The sequence below is a fragment of the Pleurodeles waltl genome, chromosome 3_1 (assembly GCF_031143425.1).
Source record: "Pleurodeles waltl isolate 20211129_DDA chromosome 3_1, aPleWal1.hap1.20221129, whole genome shotgun sequence".
NCBI classification, from domain to species: domain Eukaryota; kingdom Metazoa; phylum Chordata; class Amphibia; order Caudata; family Salamandridae; genus Pleurodeles; species Pleurodeles waltl.
Genome location: NC_090440.1, coordinates 1,748,273,121 through 1,748,295,722, shown reverse-complemented (window position 1 = coordinate 1,748,295,722; position 22,602 = coordinate 1,748,273,121). Strand labels below are relative to the sequence as shown.

General features: G+C 48.5%; 1 protein-coding gene across 1 annotated transcript in view; it reads left to right on the top strand.

Moving 5' to 3' along the window:
• Positions 1-22,602, top strand: part of UNC80 (unc-80 homolog, NALCN channel complex subunit) — a 2,774,722-nt gene that overhangs the window by 1,976,692 nt on the left and 775,428 nt on the right. Inside the window, exon 47 of the mRNA XM_069225668.1 lies at positions 9,244-9,414. Coding sequence (XP_069081769.1) covers positions 9,244-9,414 — 171 coding nt within the window. The remainder of the gene's footprint in view (positions 1-9,243; positions 9,415-22,602) is intronic.

Genomic DNA, 22,602 nt, shown 5'->3' with positions numbered 1-22,602 from the left:
TCAGCAGGTTCAGGATATTCAGGTTATGATTCTGATGTTTCGGCCTCTATCCTGGATCTCGGTGAGACAGACTCTGAGGCTGCTGGGACTCATGGCTTCCTGCATCCTGTTGGTCAAGCATTCCAGATGGTGCATGAGGGCTCTGCAGTGGGACCTGAAGTTCCAATGGGCACACCATCAGGGAAATCTTACCAACATGGTTCAGATCTCGGAGAGGACTGCGGAAGATCTGCAGTGGTGGTTAGTGAACTGCGAGTGGGTCAAGGGCAGACCCCTCTCCCTTTCCCAACCAGATCTAACGGTAGTAACAGTTGCGTCACTTCTGGGATGGGGCGGCCATCTGGGGGAGGTGGAGATCAGAGGTCACTGGTCTCCGGCGGAATCTGGGCTCCACATCAACTTGTTGGAGCTTCAGGCGATCCGACTAGCATTAAAAGCATTTCTTCCTCTTGTGAAAGGGAAGGTGGTGCAGGTGTTCACGGACAACACTACCGCAATGTGGTACTGCAACAAGCAGGGCGGTGTGGGGTCGTGGACCCTTTGTGAAGAGGCTTTACGCCTCTGGACATGGCTGGAACAGCAGGGCATGACCCTGGTGGTTCAACATCTGGCAGGTTCTCTGAACGCCAGAGCAGACAAACTCAGCCGAAAATGCTTAGAGGATCACAAATGGTGTCTCCATCTGGAGGTGGCGCAAGGACTCTCTTAGCAGTGGGGAGAGCCTTGGTTAGATCTGTTCGCCTCCGCGGAGAACACGCAATGTCAGCAGTTTTGCGTGTTGGAGTTTCCAAGGGGGCTATGGCTAGCCGACGCTTTTTGTCACGAGTGGATTTCAGGCCTCCTGTACGCTTTTCCGCCTATACCACTTCTGCCCAGAGTTCTCAAGAAAATCAAGAACGACCGGGCCCAAGTAATCCTTGTGGCTCCGGATTGGGCACGGAAAGTTTGGTATCCAGAGCTTCTCAAAATGAGCATCGGTCCTCCAATCAGGCTGCCTCTTCGGGAGGATCTTCTGTCGCAGCAGCAGGGGAAGGTTCTCCACCCGAACCTGTCAACTCTGCGCCTTCATGCGTGGAGATTGAGCAGCAACAGTTGATGACCTCCCTCCCTCCCGAGGTCTGCGATGTCATTCTGGCAGCCAGACGTCCCTCAACTAAGTCGATCTACGCCTGCTGTTGGAAACGTTTTGTTTCTTATTGTTCAGAGAGGTCTATTGATCCTCTTTCTTCTTCTCTATCTAACATCATTTTGTTTATTTTGTCTCTCGCCCAGCAGGGTTCCTCCTTGGGGACTCTCAAGGGCTATCTTGCAGCCTTATCGGCTTTTCTTCAGTTGCCTGATCAACCATCTCTGTTTAAATCACCTATGGTACAGAGGTTTTTGAAAGGGCTTGCACATCTATTCCCACCTGTGCCTTTCGTTATGCCCCAGTGGGATCTTAATCTGGTTCTTACCTTCCTTATGTGTGCTCCTTTCGAGCCCTTGCATAACTGTCCTCTCCGGCTGCTCACTATTAAGACAGCCTTTTTGGTGGCAATTACATCTGCCAGGAGAGTGAGTGAGCTGCAGGCTTTATCCTCTAAACCTCCTTATCTAATGATATATCCTGACAAGGTGGTGTTAAGAACTCGTGCCTGTTTTCTCCCCAAGGTGGTGACCCCTTTCCATCAGGGTCATAATATCACCCTGCCCACCTTCTTTGCACCACCGCATCCATCTAAGGAAGAGGAGGGTCTCCATCGACTAGACCCAAAAAGAGCGTTATCGTTCTACCTTGACCGCACTAAAGAGTTCCAGGTGGACGACCAACTCTGTGTGGGGTACGTTGGTGCAAAGAAGGGTCGGGCAGTACAGAAACGATCCATTTCACGCTGGGTCGTTCTCTGTATAAAAATATGCTACGCTTTGGCAAAGAAGCAGCCTCCCGAGGGCTTGAGAGCTCATTCCACTAGGGGAAAAGCTGCTATCACTGCGTTAGCACGTGGCGTACCGGTGGTGGACATATGTCAGACCGCAACGTGGGCTTCTTTACACACGTTTGCGAAGCACTACTGCCTGGATAGCCAGGTGAGAAGAGAGGGGCATTTTGCCTGTTCTATCTTGCAGGAATTCCTAGTTTAAAAAAATAAAAATAAAAATCTCCTTCAGACCCACCACCATGGGTTATAGCTTGGGTATCTATTCTAAGCTGCAGCTAGAAGTCTCTATCAGATGAACAAGTTACTTACCTTCGGTAACGAGGTATCTGGTAGAGACTTTATCTAGCTGCAGATTCCTTACACCCACCGAAGCCTCCCCGCACTGGGGACATTTTTTCTCTTGTGCATATGTGTATATATATGTATATATGTTTCTATGTGAACATATGTATATGTTTCATTTTGGCAACTTTTGCCTTTCTTACAGGCATGAAAGTGTTTACTCTGTACTTCTTGCGCGGGAAGTTGTGGAAAAGAAATGACGTACGTGCGCCGAGACGGCGTCTATATAGACAACCGTGACGTCATAGACGACTCCAACGGCGCTGACGACGCACGCGGAGCTAGTCGACGCACGCGGATCAGAACGACGCAGTCCGACGGCACGCGCGCAGGGTACTGTTCAGAAAAAACTCCGGATTCGAAGCTGACGCCAGGGAATTCTAAGGTAAGGAATCTGCAGCTAGATAGAGTCTCTACCAGGTAAGTAACTTGTTCTTTCGGGACACATATGGCAATACTTATGGTTTCTCATACCCTTTTGTTACATGTTTAATATGATATATTCTGCTTTAATGCCCTAATTAACTGAATAATTTCATCAAATCTACAAATAAGAGGTTGATGCCAGTCATCATTTCCTATTAACCTTCAGATCACCTACTTTATATTCACTATTACTTTTCTGTGACAAATAGTTAGTGGTAATACTCCTTTTTTGATTGCTTACGCTGTATACAGTTTTTCAATTTGTCAGCTTATCACTTTTATTTTTAACCCATAGATTTACCTCTCATTTAGCCAAAATAGCCTTTACATCCTTTTCGGATATTTTGTGTTAATGATAGGGACAGCATCAATTGTTCTCATTTGGTAATTTGAATCTACTGGACTCTCTTAGTTTTTACAATCAAATTTGTATAAATCTAGACTCGTATCTTCCTGTATGTAATTATTGAGGTCTAAATTTATGTTTCTGAGCCGAAGGAGTGTTTTACCTTCGATTCCACAAATTATTATTTGTTAAGTTACTTCTGTCCTATTGTAGGAAAGTACCCTCTTTCATGGCATGGTTACGCTCATTTTCTGCCTGTTGTCAGTGTGTTTGACTGTGTTCACTGGGATCCTGCTAACCAGGACCCCAGTGATTATGCTCTCTCCCTTCAAAATTGGTTACTTTAACCATTTACACCCCTCATTTGGCATACTGGTGCCCCTATGTAAGTCCTTAGTATATAGTACGCATGTACCCAGGACATTCGGGTACCATGGGATCCCCATGGGCTGCAGCATATATTATGCCACCCATGGGGAGCCCATGTAAAGTGTATCTGCAGGCCTGCCACATGCACCCTTTTCACTACACCAGGCCATCCCTATGGCAGGCTCTACTAGCTCAGAGGGCAAAGTCTGAGTACCAGTGTGTGAGGGCACCCCTACACTAGCAGAGGTCCCTCTATGAACTCCAGTTCCATTTTCCTTGACTTTGTGAGTGCGGGGACGCCATTTTATGCGTGTACTGGACATAGGTCACTACCTAAGTCCAGCTACATAATGGTAACTCCGAACCTAGGCATATTTGGTATCAAACATGTCAGAATCGTACCCCAATACTGATGCCAGTATTGGAAGTATGATTCCATGCACTATGGGGACTCCTTAAAGGACCCCCCAGCATTGTTCCTACCAGCCATCTGGGGTTTTCCAGGCAGCCCAAGCTGCTGCCACCCCTCAGACAGGTTTCTGCCCTCCTGCTGCTTGAACAGCTCCATCCCAGGAGAGCAGAACAAAGGATTTCCTTTGGGAGTGGGGGGTAACACCCTCTACCTTTGAAAATAGGTGTTACATGGCTTGAGAGGGGTAGCCTCCCCAAGCCACTCGTATGCTTTGAAGGGCACATTTTGCGCCCTCCGTGCATAACCCAGTCTACACGGGTTCAGGGACCCACAGTCCCTGCTCTGCCACAAAACTGGAAAATGGAAAGGGGAGTGACCACTCCCCAGTCCATCACCACCCCAGGGGTGGTGCCCAGAGCTGCTCCAGAGGGTCCCTGGGTTCTGCCATCTTGAATCCAAAGTTGGCAGGGACCTCTGGGAGCATCTGAATGGCCAGGTCAGGCAGGTGACGTCACGCCCCCTCCTGATAGGTGGTCACCTGGATTGGGCAGCACGTCATCAGTCTGCACGAGCAGGAAGTAGGAATCTCCCTTGGAGTGAAGGAGTCACTCCCCTGTACCTGCAAGCAGCAACTGCAATGACGACCAGCTGCGTAGATCTCCTCTCATCCTGAGCTGCATGGATCCTGCATCACGGGTGGTGGTCCGAAGTAGTCCTCTTGGTCCTCTCTGCTAGCTGTCCAACTTTGGTGGAGGTAAGCCCTGGCCTTCACATGCAGGACCTCCTAAGCTGGTCCTAGTCGCTTAGCCCCATTTATTACCAGCACCTCGATTCCTTTTTTTATATTGAAAAATGTTTTTTGTTATTTGTCTAATTACTTATTTGAGTGAGTCACTTTTTGTTGACTTTGGGAGTGCTTCCATCTGATTTTCATGATTGGTTCTGATTGGAGGGTTCCTCAACTCCGTAGCACATAAAGGGGCAGATTTAAGAGCTCCTTGCGCCACTTTAACGCTACCTTAGCGTCATTTTTGTTACGCTAATGCATCGCCAAGGTAGCCTATTCCCCGCGCCATATTTACAAAGTGGAAAAATGCATGCATGATGGTGTTGGGAAGGCGCAGGGAATTATTTACATGCTCAGTGGTGATCTTGAAATTCTGGCATTAATCTCCCCCCCGTCCCGCTTTTGAGGACTCCTGCATTACAGAGAAAGCAGATGAGATGCCGCATGGAGAAAATGTTTTTATGGTCTGGTTTTGTGCCAACAGGTCTGGCTTTTCAGGGTAGATGACTGGTAATGTGAAGCTTTGCAAGGAGATGGTAACAAATGTTTGTGTGCGGTAGTAGCCGTGTGAAATTTCTCTGGTCAGTACTTACCAGTTGCTCCAGCCCAGGTTTGCTCTTTGTAAAGCCAGAGCTATTGGCAATAACGTCTGACTGTCAATTTTTCAGTATTCTTAAGTCAGTGTAATGCAATGTCAAATCAGTATTTACTTTTTATCAGTTTAACATGAAACCAACTAATAGTTCTATAATGTAGGTATCATGGTAGTTGGAGATTAGGGCTAGTACAAACAGATTTTATTTTGTCATATTCCCAGTTTTAAGTAGCCATGAACGAGGCGCTAAGATTAGCATTGAAGGGGCAGTATGATCTACTGAGTTGGTGGGGTGCCTGGCAAAAATGGTGAAGGTTTCCATTTTGATTTTATTTAAAATGCATCACATACATGCATTGTCCAAGGTAATTAAACCCTGTTCTGTTTAGATCCTGGATGAGTAAAATGTTCAATGGTTCCTTATGGCTTCCACAGTTAGCACAAGAAGTGAAAGTAGCCCATATTCTTTACCAATACTTTATTCACAGGCCAGCAGGAGTATGAACTACACTGTTCTCTCTTGTTTTCTGTTCTGGATAATCACAGTCAGATTTTAAGAATAACTATGTTGTAGGAAAGTAGCATCTTTCTGACTTAGTTACCCCCACTTTTTGACTGGTGTCAGCGTGTTTAGACTATAGTGCACTGGCATCTTGCTGACCAGGGCCCCTGTGCTTGTGCTCTTTCCTCTAACTTTGGTTGCTGGTAAACTATACACCCCACAATTGGCATACTGGTGCACCCATGTAAGTCCCTAGTATATGTTACTTAGGGTACACAAGGCATTGGTATACCAGGGGTCTCCCATGGGCTGCAGCATGTATTGTGCCACCTATGGGAGCCCATGTAAACTGTGTCTGCAGGCCTGCCATTGTATACTGCGTGGAATGGTGCATGCACCCTTTCACCACCGATATAAGGCTTACCTTATATTGCGGTCACTGCACTTAAGCACTGTAAGTCACCCCTCTGGTAGGTCCTTCAACCCAAGGGCAGGGTGCATGCCCCTACATATGAGGGTACTCCGGCATGAGCACGGTACCCCTACAAACCCCATACTCCATTCTCTAGGCTTTGTAAATGTGGGAAAGCCATCTTAAAATATTTAGTGAACACTGGTCAACCCGAGTGGTCCAGCTACATAATGGCTTCTCCAAACGTAGGCATGTTTGGTATCAAACCTGTTGGAATCATATATCAACACCGATTCCAGTGCTAGTTGCATGATCCCCTGTAATCTTAGGGCTAATTAAGGGCTCCCCCAGGGTTGGTCCTCAGATTCATCAAGCAAGACTCTACAAGGAACTCTCTGCAAGACATCTTCTGCTCCTGGCCTCCGGAACCACTGCTGGTCTGCTTTTAAACTGAAACAAGACTGTATACAGTTGGGACGGCTCCCACTGCAACATTGTTTCTCCAGCTCCTGCAAGATTTTGCAACATCCGTGGCTGTGCATTGCCCAGGGTCACTAGGACTCTGACTCCATCCAAGCGAAAAGAAGGAATCTACCTTGGAGTGAAGGAGTCACTCCCCTACATCTGCATGCACCTCAAGACAACAAGAACCAGCTAGTGGATCTTGCTGTCCCACGGGCAATGTAAAGGCTCTGCTGACAAGTGGTAGTTCTGTGCTTCCTTCCGGGTCCAACTTGTCTTCTGACTAACTTGGAAGACGGTTGACCCTTGCTGCTTCCACTGGAACAGAACCCCTGTGCACTGCAACTGTTGCTTTTGCCAAGACTTGTTGGCTCTTCCTCCAAGAAGATCTTCGAGCTCCAACAAGCCCCAGCTTCCAGCACTCTGCAACTCCAGCTTCAGCTCCCCCTCTGCAGCTTCTGCGAACTGGGACTCCTGTTTCTTGTGCTGCTGAGGCCTCCTTGCGACTCCCTGTGCCTGCAGCCAGAGGGTCACTCATGGGGACTCTTCCACCTCCAGATGGCTTTCCTTCCTGCTGAAGGCCTGCCCTTACTCCCCAACAACGGTTGAGTCACTAGGAGCTTGCTGGTCCTCCAAAACATGTAAACTTCCTTGTAACTAGGATTTGCATTTGCCAAGGCGTGTTGGTGGTTCTGCTGGTGGTTCTGCTGGCCACTGACCCTCCTGAAACCTGGCGACCAAGATGTGAAAGCTTGTGGGCAGCTCTGAGGATCTCCTGCATCCCCTTGGCTCTGCAGCTGGACTTCTTCTTTCACCATTCTGCAGGAACATCACCTCCAAGAGCGTGGGCCTTGTCTACCTGCACCACCTGGACATCTCCTAGTGGTCTGGACACTGTCCCCTTCTTTTTCAGGTTCCTCTCCTCTGAAATCCACCTTTGGGTTCCATCGACCTGGTCCACTGGTCGCGACAGCAGCAAGGCTTCCGTTGACTCCAAAGAGGGTTTCCAATGCCACTTCACCGCTATGCACCTGGGCTCCCTGGTGTAGGTACTTTGGTCTTCTGGGTAACCATGGGTGGGGGCACTCTCCAACCTTCTTTGTGCCAACTGTTTTCCGCGGGGTCCACTGAGACGGGTGCTGAATCCATAAAAATCCAACTGCGATGGTCCTGTGTTAGTCTATGGAACACCCTGTGCGATAACAACTCTGCACCCAGGCTCCTGTGGGATTTCTAGAACTTACAGATGGTAATTTCCTACTCTCCAAGCCCCTGGAATCCTAATACTCTTACCTTGGTTGAGCACCTCCATCCTTATGCCACTTTCTTAGTTTATGGTTTGGACTCCCACAATAGGGCCCCATGTACTTTTATGCTTTTCCTGATTATTGTTAAGTGTTTATTTGTGTGTGATGGAGAAATACCAATGTTAGAGTACCTTTAGTGTTGCAATAAAGAAACCTTTATTTTTGCAACATCTAGGGGCATATTTATACTTTTTGGTGCAAAAGTGCACTAACGTGCGCCATTCTTGAGCACCAAAAAAATGACGTTAGCCGGGTGGGGCTGGCGGTATGGGAGAAGGGGGTTTTGCACCAAAAAATAACATTAGGCTGGCTAGAGTAAAAAAAGATGACTCTAACCAGCCTAGCGTAATTTTCTGACGCAAAACCATCCATACCACATGACTCCTGTCTTAGAAAAGAGAGGAGTCATGCCCACCACCCCAGTGGCCAGCACAGGGGACCAGTGTCCCCTAGGCATGGCCATTGCACCCTGTGCCATGAGGGGGCCCCGAGTTGGGCCCCCGATGGCACTTTAATTTTTTTTTAAAGTACTTACCTATACTTACCCTACTTACCTGGGATGGGGTCCCCCATCCTCTTGTGTCCCTCTGGTGTGGGTGTGGGCTTGAGGAGGGCACCCGTGGACCCATTCCATGGTGTTTAACCATGGAAATGGGTCCATGGGTCCCTTAACGCCTGGTCTGACCCAGGGGTTAAATAATGGTGCAAAGCAAGCTTTGCATCATTATTTAGCCCATCCTCCCACCCATGCTTCATTTTAGCACAGGGGGGATAAATATGGGGCTATGGGGTTATCACCATTTTTTAGTTGGGAACGCCTACCTTGCATCTCATTGGCGCAAGGTAGGTTCACGCATCTAAAAAATGGTGCAAACTCCAATATTTTGACGTTAGACTGGTCTAACGTCGAAATATAAATATGGAGTTAGTTTTGCACCGAATTTGCATTAAAAAAAATACGCAAATTCGCCGCAAATGGGGCTTAAATATGGTCCCTAGATTGGTTCTTTCTTGTGAGTGGTTACTGACTGCCTATTTTGGTACTGCAAGTGCTTTACACTCTTCCTAGATAAGCTTTAGCTGATCACCACAGCTACCCCTAGAGAGCTTTTGCTATCTGGGCACCCAAACAGTATCACTAATGGTTACCTGGACTCAGTATAGGGTGCTACACCATAGGTGTACACCATATTCAGAGCCAGTCTCCTATATATGTTACAAACGTATTCCAACTTTAGATTTCATTTCCCTCAGTGGAATAATTTATTAATACTTTACTAATTTAAAACTTGTAATACATTTAAGCTAAATATGTAAATCTCAACAGATCATCAGCATTTTATCTAACCATTGCCATTAATCAGTCTGCAGATGCTGATGGTGTTAGAAGCCATGGTCCCCTGCTACCTGCAGAAGTTGAAGACACAGACGTCCCAAGTGGAGACAGCATCAGCTGCCCGTGAGGAAATTGCCGCCACAGCTGCTCTCGCTACTTCCCTGCAAGCCCTCTTGTACAGCGTGGAGGCTCTGACAAGGTACTCCACAGAAGATTCCAACATTGCAGTACTTTAGCTCTTACTACCTGAAGTGTGTTATATATGCAGGAACAACTTTAATACATATTACTTTTTGTATCATTTGGGAGCACAGGTGTACTTGTTTGGAATAGTAAAAACAGACCTTTGTTGTGTACGAAGTGTATCACACTTTCTCTTCCAGGGGATCCTCATCAATAGTCATAAACATTGAATATTCCCGCCCTCGTGCGGGGGCCCCGGAGCATACATAAAATACACACATATAAAGTATGAAATATGCACGAAAAATATATATATAGCATTTTTAGTAGACAGATTTCCATACTAAACTCATATATACGTGTGTAAAACAGCAATGCAGACTATAATCTAAGCAGGCTAAAATGCTTTATTTCTATGGAGTTTTTTTTTTTTTAAACAGTCCTTTTCAACATTACAATAAGAGAAAAAAAAATACTTTCCAAAGCCCCATAACTGAGCCTATGGAAATAAGCAGTAGTAATGTCAGAGAAAAAAGTGAAAAAACTACATTGAAAACCATGGAGCATTCTTAGCCAATAGGCTGCATGCAGGTTAACACAGGAGAGCCATAAGAATTCTGGCACCGTGCCTTTAAGACCCTGAGCACCATGCCTCAGGGGTGAAGGAGAGGTGACAGTTGGTTCACAGTTAGGTCAGTTCTTTTTTCCGGCTTCTTCTGAGAGGATCCTGGAGCATTGAGCTCTCAGTTTTTCTGAGTTTTTTCTCAGAAAAATACTTCAAAAAGCGTTTTTTCTGCTTTCACTCGACTTCTAACACCTTTGTCTGAGTCTAGAAGTTTTTTACTGACTGAAAAATGCCTTCTCTTTTTGTGAAGTGCCCTTCCTGTGGGAAGAAGAAGGCCCAGTCAGATCCACACACTCTCTGCATTGTGTGCTTGCCTCAGAGTCACTGTCCTGACACTTGCAGACACTGCAAGAACATGTCAAAAAGGACTCTGAAGGACAGGGAGAAGATCAGGCTTCATGGTCTTCATGAGAGGCAGAAGACATCGTCCTCTTCCCTTCCCAGGCAGCCAACAAGCCATTCTAAGGAGAGACAGGCTAGATTGACGTCAGCAGGTAGGAAGGTACCTGTTTGTTCGCCGTCGACGTCATCTCTGCCACCATCACACCGTCATAGATCGCCGTCGACCCGACCGACATCGATGGATACGACGTCGAAAGAACATGGCCACCACAGAGGCAGATCTCCGTCGACGGCAACCCACCGATCGACGTCGAGCCATCACCGGCGTGCCCATTCGCCGCCGAAGGCCTCGCACCCCTCGACGTCAAGGAAAACGACGTAGAAGTCGCCTCAACGGCGGGAACGAAGGCCTCCGCCGTCGACGGCCCACCATTCGACGGCGAGGAACACGACGTCGAGCAGGTCGCGGTCAAGGGATCACCGGTCACCGCCGAGGCACTCGACGTTGAGACCAGAGCAACCTGACAGTTGCAGCTGTCGATGTTGACACAGGTTTTACCTGTCTTGCAAGGAGAGGAGCATCGGCTTCCGCCGGCGGATAAGACCACTCCAACATCTCCGGTGGTCTCTATAAGAAGTGGTTCATCTCGGTCGAGAGCTGCATCGTCTGGGCATGTCTCTCCCATCAACTTGTCGCCAAGGTGGTTGGAGAGCCTTAATACAACGACTGCCTCCTCAGACTCGCAGTATTCGAGGATGTACTCTCCTTCTGCCTCTCTCCCGAGAACACCATCGCCAACAGCGCGGGCAGGACGGGCTCGTTCTGCTTCTCACCAGTCAACCACGAGGCCTCGACGCTCTGCCACAGCATCTCGGAGCAGGTCACGCTCCCAGAGACGATCTAGGTCACGGTCACGCCATCGCAGAAGGTCCCCTTCTTGGTCATCGTCAGGGTCCTCTGTAAGACAGTACTCCCCGACCTTAATGGATTCTCCACCAGCTAGAGTCTCCCCAGTGGACGATATCACAACCTTTAACGAGATGCTTCTCAGGGGAGCACAAAAACTAAATATAGAGGTCCCGGAACCCTCAACCTCCTCATCCGTGATCTTTGAAACCCTGCAACATAGAGCGGTTTGAAAGAAGTTGTTACCGCTAGTGCCTGGTCTGTTACAACCAACCATGGACACCTTTTTAGCACCTGCCACCCTCAGATCAGCTCCTGCTAGGATCTTGAAGAAATATAAGGCACCTGAACAAGATCCTTTGTTTCTCAGGACGGATCCACCGCCGGACTCAGTCATATTGGCCGCAGCCCGAAAGACGCACCCAGTGGCATCATCCTCTACGGTTCCATTAGACAAGGAGAGTAGACACCTAGACTCTCTGGGGAGGAAGATGTGTGGCACGGCGGCTTCCATGATGAAGGTCTCCAGCGCTTCCGCACTCCTAGGCAGATATGACCGTTCACTATGGGACTCACTGAGCAGGTTCGCAGACAAATTGCCTAGGGAGGACAGGCAGGATTTTCAGGAGATCCTTCAGGAGGGGTGTCTGGTTTCCAATCAGGTCATCAGCGCAGCAGCAGATGGGGCAGACTTAGCTGCACATGGTTACGTGCATGGGATTTGTGCGAGAAGGTCTTCCTGGTTGAGACTGACAGGATTGAAGCAGGAAGCGCAGCAGCGTATCCTGAACCTTCCGTTCAACTGGAACTCGCTTTTTGGAACCCATACAGAAGAGGAGATGGCGCGTATGAAGACGGAAGTGGACACCATGAGAGCAGTGGGACTGGAGAGAAAAAAGGATTTCAGGCGAAGGTATAGACCTTACGACTTGTAGTTTCAGCAGAGGGTTCAAACCCCTCATTGGTCCCAGAGGCCGCAGCAGAGGCAAGGACGCCCACTTTTCCAATCTCGTAAGGCCACGAGAGACCGAGGGTCAAGCAGGCCACAGCCGTCCACACCCAAAACTCCAGCAAAACAATGAGGACTCGCTTCCCTTAGCACCGTGCACCACTCCGGTGGGGGGAAGTATCACAGTGTTCATTCACGAGTGGCGTGCAATAACAAAAGACAAATGGGTGCTCAACATTGTCGAGAATGGGTACTCTCTTCTTGTCCGACAACCTCCTCCTCCCTTGCCACCAACCAAATGCAATCTGTCTCACATGAGCCTATTACGCAAAGAGGTTCACGCCCTTTTACGGAAAAAAGCAATAGAAAAAGTTCCAGTCGCGCACAGAGGGAAGGGAGTAAACTCCCGTAATTTTCTGGTAGCAAAAAAAGGTTGAGAGGGAGCTTTCAGACCGATTCTGGACTTATGACTACTGAACAAGTACATAAAAAAGCAAAAGTTCAGGATGCTGGCTCTCCACCAGATTTTCCCTCAGCTACATCGAGGAGACTGGATGTGCTCCATCGACCTGCAAGATGCGTACTTTCATATCCCGATCATTCCCAAGCATCGGAAATTCCTACGCTTCCGGATAGCCTCCCAGCACTATCAGTTCAAGGTGCTTCCATTCGGCCTGAAATCTGCCCCTCGCGTTTTCTCAAAATGCGTAGCAACGGTAGCTGCGCATCTAAGGAGGCAAAAAATCTTCATTTACCCATACCTAGACGACTGGCTACTGAAAGCCTCCTCTCCGGAGCAGGCGAGGAGCCATCGGGACATTGTGCTCAGTGTTTTCAGGTCTCTAGGTCTACAAGTCAACTACCAAAAGTCCACCTTGATTCCAACGCAAAATCTCCACTACCTGGGAGCAATACTGGATACAGAGCTCGAAAGAGTGTATCCTTTGGAGGAACGACTGTTATCAATAAAGAGAAAGCGTCAAGACCTGCTGAAGTCCGACGCACCTACGGCCCGTCAGGTGACATCGCTACTGGGTTCCATGGCCTCGTGCATTTTCATTGTCCTGAATGCCAGGCTACATATGAGGCCTCTCCAAGAGGCACTGGAAAACAACTGGAACCAGAGCACAGGCCGCTGGGAGGACAGAGTGCGACTTCCGATAGGAGCACGACAGTCGTTGCAATGGTGGGTGCACAGACCTCACCTGTCAGTAGGAGCTCCGTTTCACCAGGTAATCCCATCCGACACTCTGGTAACGGATGCGTCTCTTCAGGGATGGGGAGCTCATCTAGGTTCCCTTCAAGCTCAGGGCCTGTGGTCCGACAACGAAAGAGAGTACCACATCAACCTGCTGGAGCTCAGAGCAGTCCATCTGGCTCTCAAGTCTTTTGCTCCATCGATCTAGGGGAAATCTCTCCTAGTACAAACGGACAATATGACCACAATGTATTATTTGAACAGACAAGAAGGAACGAGATCCCTGCCCCTATCTCGGGAGTCTCAGACCATCTGGCATTGGCTCTTAGCAAGAAGAATGTCGCTTACAGCAGTTCACCTACCAGGTCAACAAAATGTGGAGGCGGACTTCCTGAGCAGAAATCTCGAGGACGCCCACGATTGGGTCCTTCACGGCGAAGTCGTCGAAGACATCTTCGCTCAATGGGGTCGGCCTCAATTAGATCTCTTTGCAGACGAGGTAAACAGGAAATGCCCAGACTTCGCGTCCAGGTTCTACCGTCCGGGATCTCGAGGGAATGCCCTGTTGATCGACTGGTCAGGGATATTTCTCTACGCCTTTCCACCGATCCCCTCATACCTGTGGTGATCAACAAACTCTACAGATCCAGCACCAGAATGATTCTCATAGCTCCGCAATGGCCTCGTCAGTTCTGGTACACAGATCTCCTCGACCTATCGGAACAGCCTCACAGGAGGCTGCCGTGCAGACCGGATCTCCTTTGCAGGCTGGGAGGCAAGATACTTCACCCCAACCTTTCCTCTCTGAGCTTGACGGCATGGCTCCTAAATTCCTGCAGTATGGGCACCTAGGGCTCTCGCAGGAGTGCATGAACATCTTGAAGGAGTCCAGACGACCTTCCACGCGGCGTTCTTATGCGTTCAAGTGGAAGAGGTTCTACATATGGTGTCGTCAGCAAGGTCAGAATCCTATACTGGCTCAGGAGGAGGTCATACTGTCTTAACTACTCCATTTGGCAAAATCGGGTCTGCAAGTGTCATCTATTAAGGTACATTTATCTGCCTTTACAGCCTATCGTAAGTCACCTTCTCAGGAATCCTTTTTTACAAGACCAGTAGTCAAGGATTTCTTAAAAGGTTTGAAAAAAGTTTTTCCACCCATTCGGAAACCCTCCCCTCCCTGGGAGCTGAACATAGTGCTATCGAAACTTATGGGACCTCCTTTCGAACCTATACACAAAGCCTCTTTGCAACACCTTACGTGGAAGACGGCTTTTTTGGTAGCCATTACTTCCGCAAGAAGGGTCAGTGAAATTCAGGCTTTGTTCTCCAAAGAACCTTACACGGTCTTCCACAAGAATAGAGTGGTTCTACAAACTCATCCATCATTCTTACCGAAGGTGGTGTCAGAGTTTCACATCAATCAGACTATCTCACTACCAACTTTTTTCCCCAATCCGGATACTCCGGCGGAGAAAGCTTTGCACTCACTAGATTTGAAAAGAGTGCTGAAATTTTACTTGGACAAAACCAAACTAATTAGACAATCTAACCACTTATTTGTAAATTATTAGTCATTTGAGAACTGGCGAGGCAGCCTCAAAACGAACCATTTCTAGATGGATAGTTTAATGTATTGTTACTGCATATCAATTGGCTAATAAACAACTACTTGCTAGGCCTAAGGCGCATTCGACAAGAGGAAAGGCGGCTACGGCTGCCCTCCTTAATAATGTTCCAATTTCTGAAATTTGTAAGGCTGCTACATGGAAGTCTGTACATACATTTACTAGGCATTACTGTTTGGACTCAGATGCCAGAGCAGACGCCCAAGTTGGGCAAGCATCTCTGAGAAATTTGTTTGCATGATACATATCTATTCCTGCACTTCTATTGGACAGTCCGCAGAGTTAAGGGATGGGCTTGCTAATCTATTCAATGTTTATGACTATTGATGAGGATCCCCTGGAAGAGAAGGATAACTTACTTACCTGTAAATCCTAGTTCTCTTCCAGGGGTATCACCATCAAAGTCATAAACAACCCACCCTCCTCCCTGGACGCAAGTCTCCTAGAAGTGCAGGACACACTATCTCTCTAATCTGCTGGATACGTTGTCACCGTAAAAAAAAGTACTGACCTAACTGTGAACCAACTGTCACCTCTCCTTCACCCCTGAGGCATGGTGGGATACTGGAGGTGCTCAGGGTCTTAGAGGCACGATACCAAAATGTTTATGGTTCTCCTGTGTTAACCTGCATGCAGCCTATGGGCTAAGAATGCTCCATGGTTTTCAATGTAGTTTTTTCTTTTTTTTCTCTGACGTTACTACTGCTTATTTCCATAGGCCCAGTTATGGGGCTTTGAAAAGTATTTTTTTTCTCTTATTGTAATGTTGAAAAGGACTGTTTAAAATAAATAAAAAAACTCTTAGAAATAAAGCATTTTAGCCTGCTTATGATTGTAGTCTGCATTGCTGTTTTACACACATATATATGAGTTTAGTATGGAAATTTGTCTACTAAAAATGCTATGTATATATTTTTCGTGCATATTTCATACTTTATATGTGTGTATTTTATATATGCTCCGGGGTCCCCGCACGAGGGCGGGAATATTCAAAGTTTATGAGTTTGATGAGGATACCCCTGGAAGAGAACTAGGATTTACAGGTAAGTAACTTATCCTTATGGTCACTTGTATTATACCACTGTAAGAAATTAGGTGTTGGTTCACTGAGGTGTGAGCCATGGTCAAGTAGCAACCAAAGTCTGTGTCAGGATAAGACAGGCTTCCTCAAATTCACGTGTGCTCAACTTCAACGACCAGTAAATTGATACAAAGCACTCAGACTCAACTTAAAGGCACTGTGTAAAGTATTTGTGCAGCACTTCAAACAGTAAAACAGTGAAAACAAGCCACAAAAGGAGCCGACATTAGAGATAGAAAAATAGAGTAGATTTTAATAAATAAGATCAAAAAAATTGATATGACTTTTTAAAGTTGTAAACACAATAGCGCCAAGAAGCACAAGATTCTAATAGGGATATCTCATCACGTAGGACCAGGAAAAAGTCACAAGTTTAGGCTGACCATGATGAAGTGCGGGCCAGCTACAGGTTCCCAGGAAGGCCAGCTGAACCTTAAATCCTGGTTTTGGAGCGTTGCGTGGATCTGGGTCAAAAATGCATCGCGCAAACAAGGTGATGCGTCAGTTCCGAGATGCAACGAGGTTGTGGTGCTAGGTCCTGTTGTGTCAACATTGAGGATTCCGTCGATAGGGCTTGAAGTGTAAAGGCTGGTGTTGGAAATGCATTGCTCAGTTGAAGAAATGTGTTGATTCTGAAGAGCGGTGAAGCTGCAATGCAGAGGTACGGTGTCGTCATCGTGGCTGCCGTCGCCAAGAGATGCAAGGACCTGCTCCGGGGAAGCATTGCACAGTGGTGTTTCTGAAGGTGATGCATCAAACTCAAGATGCGGTGGCCATGCAAGTCTTTTGGGATGGGCCCAATCCATGCAGCAACATCAGTTCTGCTTGAGGATATGCCGCTTAGCCAAGGAGATGCATCAATTCTGCCTGGGGTGCATCACTCAGCAGAGAGGATGCATTAGTTTCACTGGCAAGCACCTTAGGCCCACTTCCAATGGTTCAGCACAGGGGCAGCCCACTTGGCAGGGGAGACTCACAGATGGAAGAATCCAGGTGCAGAAGCAGGGTTGTTGGAAGTCTGTTATGTCTCTGAGACTTCAGATCAGGAGGGCAGCCAACTATCCCTTGGAGTCATCATGGGTTCTGGGTTTAAGAGACTCAGGTCCAGTCCTCCTCACCCAGGCAGGAGGGAAGCAGGCGGCATGTGAGCACAGCAAATCAGGAGTCCAGCAGAGTGGCAGACTTTCAGCAGCACAGCAGTCCTTCTTCCTGGTAGAGTATCCACAGGTCCAAAAGTATACTGAAGTGGTAGTTTCTGAGGTCCAGTATTTATACCTTTGTTTCTAGTTCTGGAAGGTGAGAGAAACCTCTCGACAGTGGCTTCGAAGTGTAAGGAATTCCCTCCCTCCCCTGCCCTGGCTCCAAGTTGGTTGGCGTGACAATACAGTGTTGTTAAGACCTTTGTGTGTAGACAGGACACAACCTATTCAGGTGTAAATGAGGCTGCGTCCAGCTCCTCCGTCCCATCCTGCCCTAGATGGCCCATCAAGCCTTTGTGTGTGGCTGTCTAAGAGGAATACACAAAGCCCGGCTGCCAATTACATCCAGTCATGTGACCAGATACGGGGGCAGGCACCAAATGGCACATGGATAATGCAAGAAAATGCCAATTTTCTAAAAATTGCATTTTTAGAATTGCAATTCAAAATCTGATTTCACCATAAGTTAGAATTTAAACTATGATTCCAGAGACTCCAAACTTGATGGAATTATCTTTTCCCATTTGGAAATGACACTTATAAAATGCAATAAGACAACACCAATGCCATCCCATGGTAGAGATAGGCCTTGCATTAGTGAAAAGTGAATGTAGGAGTTTTTCACTACCTAGACATGTAAAAATTCAAAGTACATGTCCTGCTTTTTAAATATATTGTACCCTGGCCTCTGGGCTGTCCAAGGCCTACCGTAGGGGTGAATTATATGTATTAAAAAGGAAGGCTTTGGCCTCGCAAATGGCAGTTAAAAACTGCACACACAGGGCTTGCAATGGCAGGCCAGAGACATGTTTAATGGCCGATTGAGAAGGTGGCACAATCAGTGTTGCAGGCGCAGTATTAGTATTTAATTTAAAGGCCCTGGGCACATATAGGGGGTGATTCTCACCCTGGCGGGCGGCGGAGGCCGCCTGCCAGAGTTCCCCCCTCCAAAATACCGATCCGCGGTCGAAAGACCGCTGAGGGTATTTTGGGATTTGCACTGGGCTGGCGGGCGACCGCCAAAAGGCCGCCCGCCAGCCCAGTGCAAATCATCCTTCCCACGTGGACGCCGGCTCAGAATTGAGCCGGCGGAGTGGGAAGGTGCGACGGGTGCAGTGGCACCCGTCGCGTATTTCAGTGTCTGCAAGGCAGACACTGAAATACAAAGTGGGGCCCTCTTACGGGGGCCCCTGCAGTGCCCATGCCATTGGCATGGGCACTGCAGGGGCCCCCAGGGGCCCCACGACACCCCATACCGCCATCCTGTTCCTGGCGGGCGAACCGCCAGCAACAGGATGGCGGTATGGGGTGTCAGAATCCCCCATGGCGGCGCAGCAAGCTGCGCCGCCATGGGGGATTCCCAGGGCAGCGGAAAACCGTCGGGAGACCGCCGGTTTTCCCTTTCTGGCCGCGGCTGAACCGCCACGGTCAGAATACCCTGTGGAGCACCGCCAGCCTGTTGGCGGTGCTCCCTCCAACCCTGGCCCGCCGGGGTCAGAATGACCCCCATAGTATACTTTATTAGGGACTTATAAGTATATTAAATGTGCCAATTGGGTATAACTAATATTGCTGTGTTTAGATGAGCGAGCATAAGCACTTTAACACTGGTTAGCATTGGTAAAGTGTGCAGAGTCCTAATACCAGCAAAAACAAGTTCAGAAAATTGGAGAAGGAAAGCAAAATGTTGTGGGGAAGACCACCCTAAGGCTGACAGTTTTAACAACCACTGAACTAAAAAGTAGAAAATGTGTGAATTTTTCCAGTAACAATTCCCTCAATTGTCAGTAGCTGTGTATATATATGTACCACCTCCGCATACTAACATCTGATAGAGACTTCTAGCTTCAGATTCTTTACCTTTGAATTTCCCTGGCGTCAGTCTGGATCCAGAAGATTTTCATGAGCAGTACACCTGCGCGCCACCAGGTGGCTTTGATTGTCTCTGTGTGTGTCATCCGCACTGGGATAATGTTGCGGTACCTATATAGGCACCACCGACGCACAATGATGTCAGCTCTTTTCTTCCTGGGCCAGTCAGCACTGATCAAGAGAAGAGCTGACTCTCAGTCAATTGTTGACTGGCTTTTTCTGTCATTTTGTCGAGTTGTTTTGAGGATTTCCTCCTGGTAGGATGTTATCTAAAAAGACAGCATTCAAGACACACGGAGCCTGTCATCGGCTGATGCCCAAATGCATCCTATCTGCCTGTGAGGCCTGGAGTGTGACCACGACTCAAAGTCATGCTCTGATTGCAGTGCCATGCACCTGAAGGCTTTGAGGGAGTGGTCCTTAAAGCTCATGGCAGCCTGACATGCGACTCTGCGCAAATTGAGGTACCGCTGAAGAGGAAGGTCCTGGTACTAGTTGCAGAGTCTGAAGTTGTAGACATCTTACTTCAAGTCCTCAGGACGATCGGGTAAGTCAAGGCCCAAGAAGATGAGTAAGAAGCAGTCTTCGACTTCGCCTTGTTTGGCGGCCGATGAAATGAGGGAACATCAATATTTAAGGCCTGGTTCTTCGGATCTTACGCCTGGGCCTACTCCGCGGCTCCCTGACTTTCCGAGATCCGGAGCAATCTCCGCCCAACTGAAGGAGTTTTATGAGGCTGTATGCCTGATTTTTGGGCAGCCTAGCCCCTCCAATGCACTTTTGGGCCCTGAGAGATAGGAGGGGGCCCAATCTGGTTTCTTGCAGCCAGCTTCGGCCTCGGTTCCAGTGGCCCCTTAGGGACCCATTCTTGGATCCAGATCAACATCAGTCATAGCAACTCAACCTTCCCCGACACTGGTCCCGATGTCGATGCTCCCGTTACCACAGGTACCCACCTGCGGTGCCATCTCCATTGTGATCCCCAACTCTGACGTGGAACCAAAAGGGCTTCGCACAACGCCACATCCAATGCTGGCAGGAGCCTTGTTTCCTAGATCAAAGCCTAATCCCTAGTCCCTTGCGGTTGGCCTCGGGAGGAATCAGAGGTTTCGCTGGAACTTGCAAAATAAAAGCCCTACAGAGAAGACCATACTATGGACTGGTGTGTGGACCTGGGTGAAGCCAGTGAACAGGGTACTTTTTCAGATACTGGTTTTCTTTCTCCCCCTACTGTGGCTATGGAGGAGGAAGCTTTATATGCGATGGTGGTATGGAAGATGTCTGTAGGAAAGTACCATCTTGCCTGGCATGTTACCCCCATTTTTACATGTATGTAAGTTTGTTTGTGCCTGTCTCACTGGGATCCTGCTAGCCATGACCCCAGTGCTCATAGTTTGTGGCCTGAATGTGTGTGCCTGTGTAGTGACTAACTGTGTCACTGAGGCTCTGCTAACCAGAACCTCAGTGCTTATGCTCTCTCTGCCTTTAAAATTGTCACTATAGGCTAGTGTCCATTTTCACCAATTCTAATTGGCACACTGGAACACCCTTATAATTCCTGAGTATATGGTACCTGGGTACCCAGGGTATTGGGGTTCCAGGAGATCCATATGGGCTGCAGCATTTCTTTTGACACCCATAGGGAGCTCAGACAAATCTTACACAGGACTGCCACTGCAGCCTGAGTGAAATAACGCACATGTTATTTCACAGCCATTTTACACTGCACTTAAGTAACTTATAAGTCACCTACATGTCTAACCCTCACTTAGTGAAGGTTAGGTGCAAAGTTACTAAGTGTGAGGGCACCCTTGCACTAGCAAAGGTGCCCCCACATAGTTCAGTGCAATTTCCCCAGACTTTGTGAGTGCGGGGACACCATTACATGTGTGCACTACATATAGGTCAATACCTATTTGTAGCTTCACAATGGTAACTCTGAATATGGCCATGTAACATGTCTTAGATCATGGAAGTGTCCCTCCATGTCAAATCTGGTATTGGGGTGCCAATCCCATGCATCCCCGGGGCTCCACTATGGACCCCGGGTACTGCCAAACCACCTCTCTGGGGTTTTCTCTCCAGCTACCGCTGCTGCCACCCCACAGACAGGGTTCTGCCTTTCTGGGGTCTGGGCAGCCCAGTCCCAGGAAGGCAGAACAAAGAATTTCCTCTGAGAGAGGGTGTTACATCCTCTCCCTTTGGAAATAGGTGCTAAGGACTGGGGAGGAGTAGCCTCTCCAAGCCTCTGGAAATGCTTTGAAGTCTACACCGGTTCAGGGAACCCCCAGTCCCTGCCCTAGTGCAAAACTGGACAAAGGAAAGGGGAGTGACCACTCCCCTATCCATCACCACCCCAGGGTTGGTGCCCAGAGCTCCACCAGTGAGTCTCAGACCTCTGCCATCTTGAATCAGAGGTGTGATGGCACACTGGAGGCTTCTGAGTGGCCAGTGCCAGCAGGTGACATCAGAGACCCCTCCTTATAGGTGCTTACCTGACTAGGTGGCCAATCCTCCTCTGAGGGCTATTTAGGGTCTCTTCTGTGGGCTTTTCCTCAGATAACGACTTGCAAGAATTCACCAGAGTTCCTCTGCACCTTTCTCTTCGACTTCTGCCAAGGATCGACCGCTGACTGCTCCAGGACACCTGCAAAACTGCAACAAAGTAGCAAGCAGACTACCAGTGACATTGTAGCGCCTAATCCTGACGGCTTTCTTGACTGTTTCCTGGTGGTGCATGCTTTGGGGGCTGCCTGCCTTCATCCTGCACTGGAAGCCACAAGGAAATCTCCTGTGGGTTGACGGAATCTTCCCCCTGCTCCAGCAGGCACGTAACTTCAGCATCACCAGTACTCTGGGACCCCTCTCATCCTGACGAGCGTGGCCCATGGAACACAGGTGGTGGACCCAAGTGGCCCAGACTGTCCAATGGTCCAACTGTCCACATTTGGAGGAGGTTAGTCCTTGCCTCCCCTCTCCAGACAGTAATCCTGTGCACCATGTGAACTGCAGCTGCTAGGGCTTCTGTGCACTTTTGCAAGGAATCCTTCATGCACAGCCTAGCCCAGATCCCCGTCCTGCATTGCTCAACTCCCTGAGTTGACCTCCGGCTTTGTGGGACCCTCTTTTGTAGTGTTGAGACGACCGCCGTGCTCAGTCTTCTTGAACCTGTGTTCAAGGACTTCTGTGGGTGCTGCCTTCTTGTGCGGGGGCTCTCTGTGTTGCTGAGGGCCCCCTCTGTCTCCTCTCCCAAGTGGTGACATCCTGGTCCTTCCTGGGCCCGGGCAGCACCCTTTTTCTTCAACTGCGACCCTTGCAGCTAGCATGGCTTGTTTGCGGTCTTTCTCCAAAGAAACAGCTCTGCATCCTCCAGCGCAACTAGTACCATGACCTTCCTCTTGAG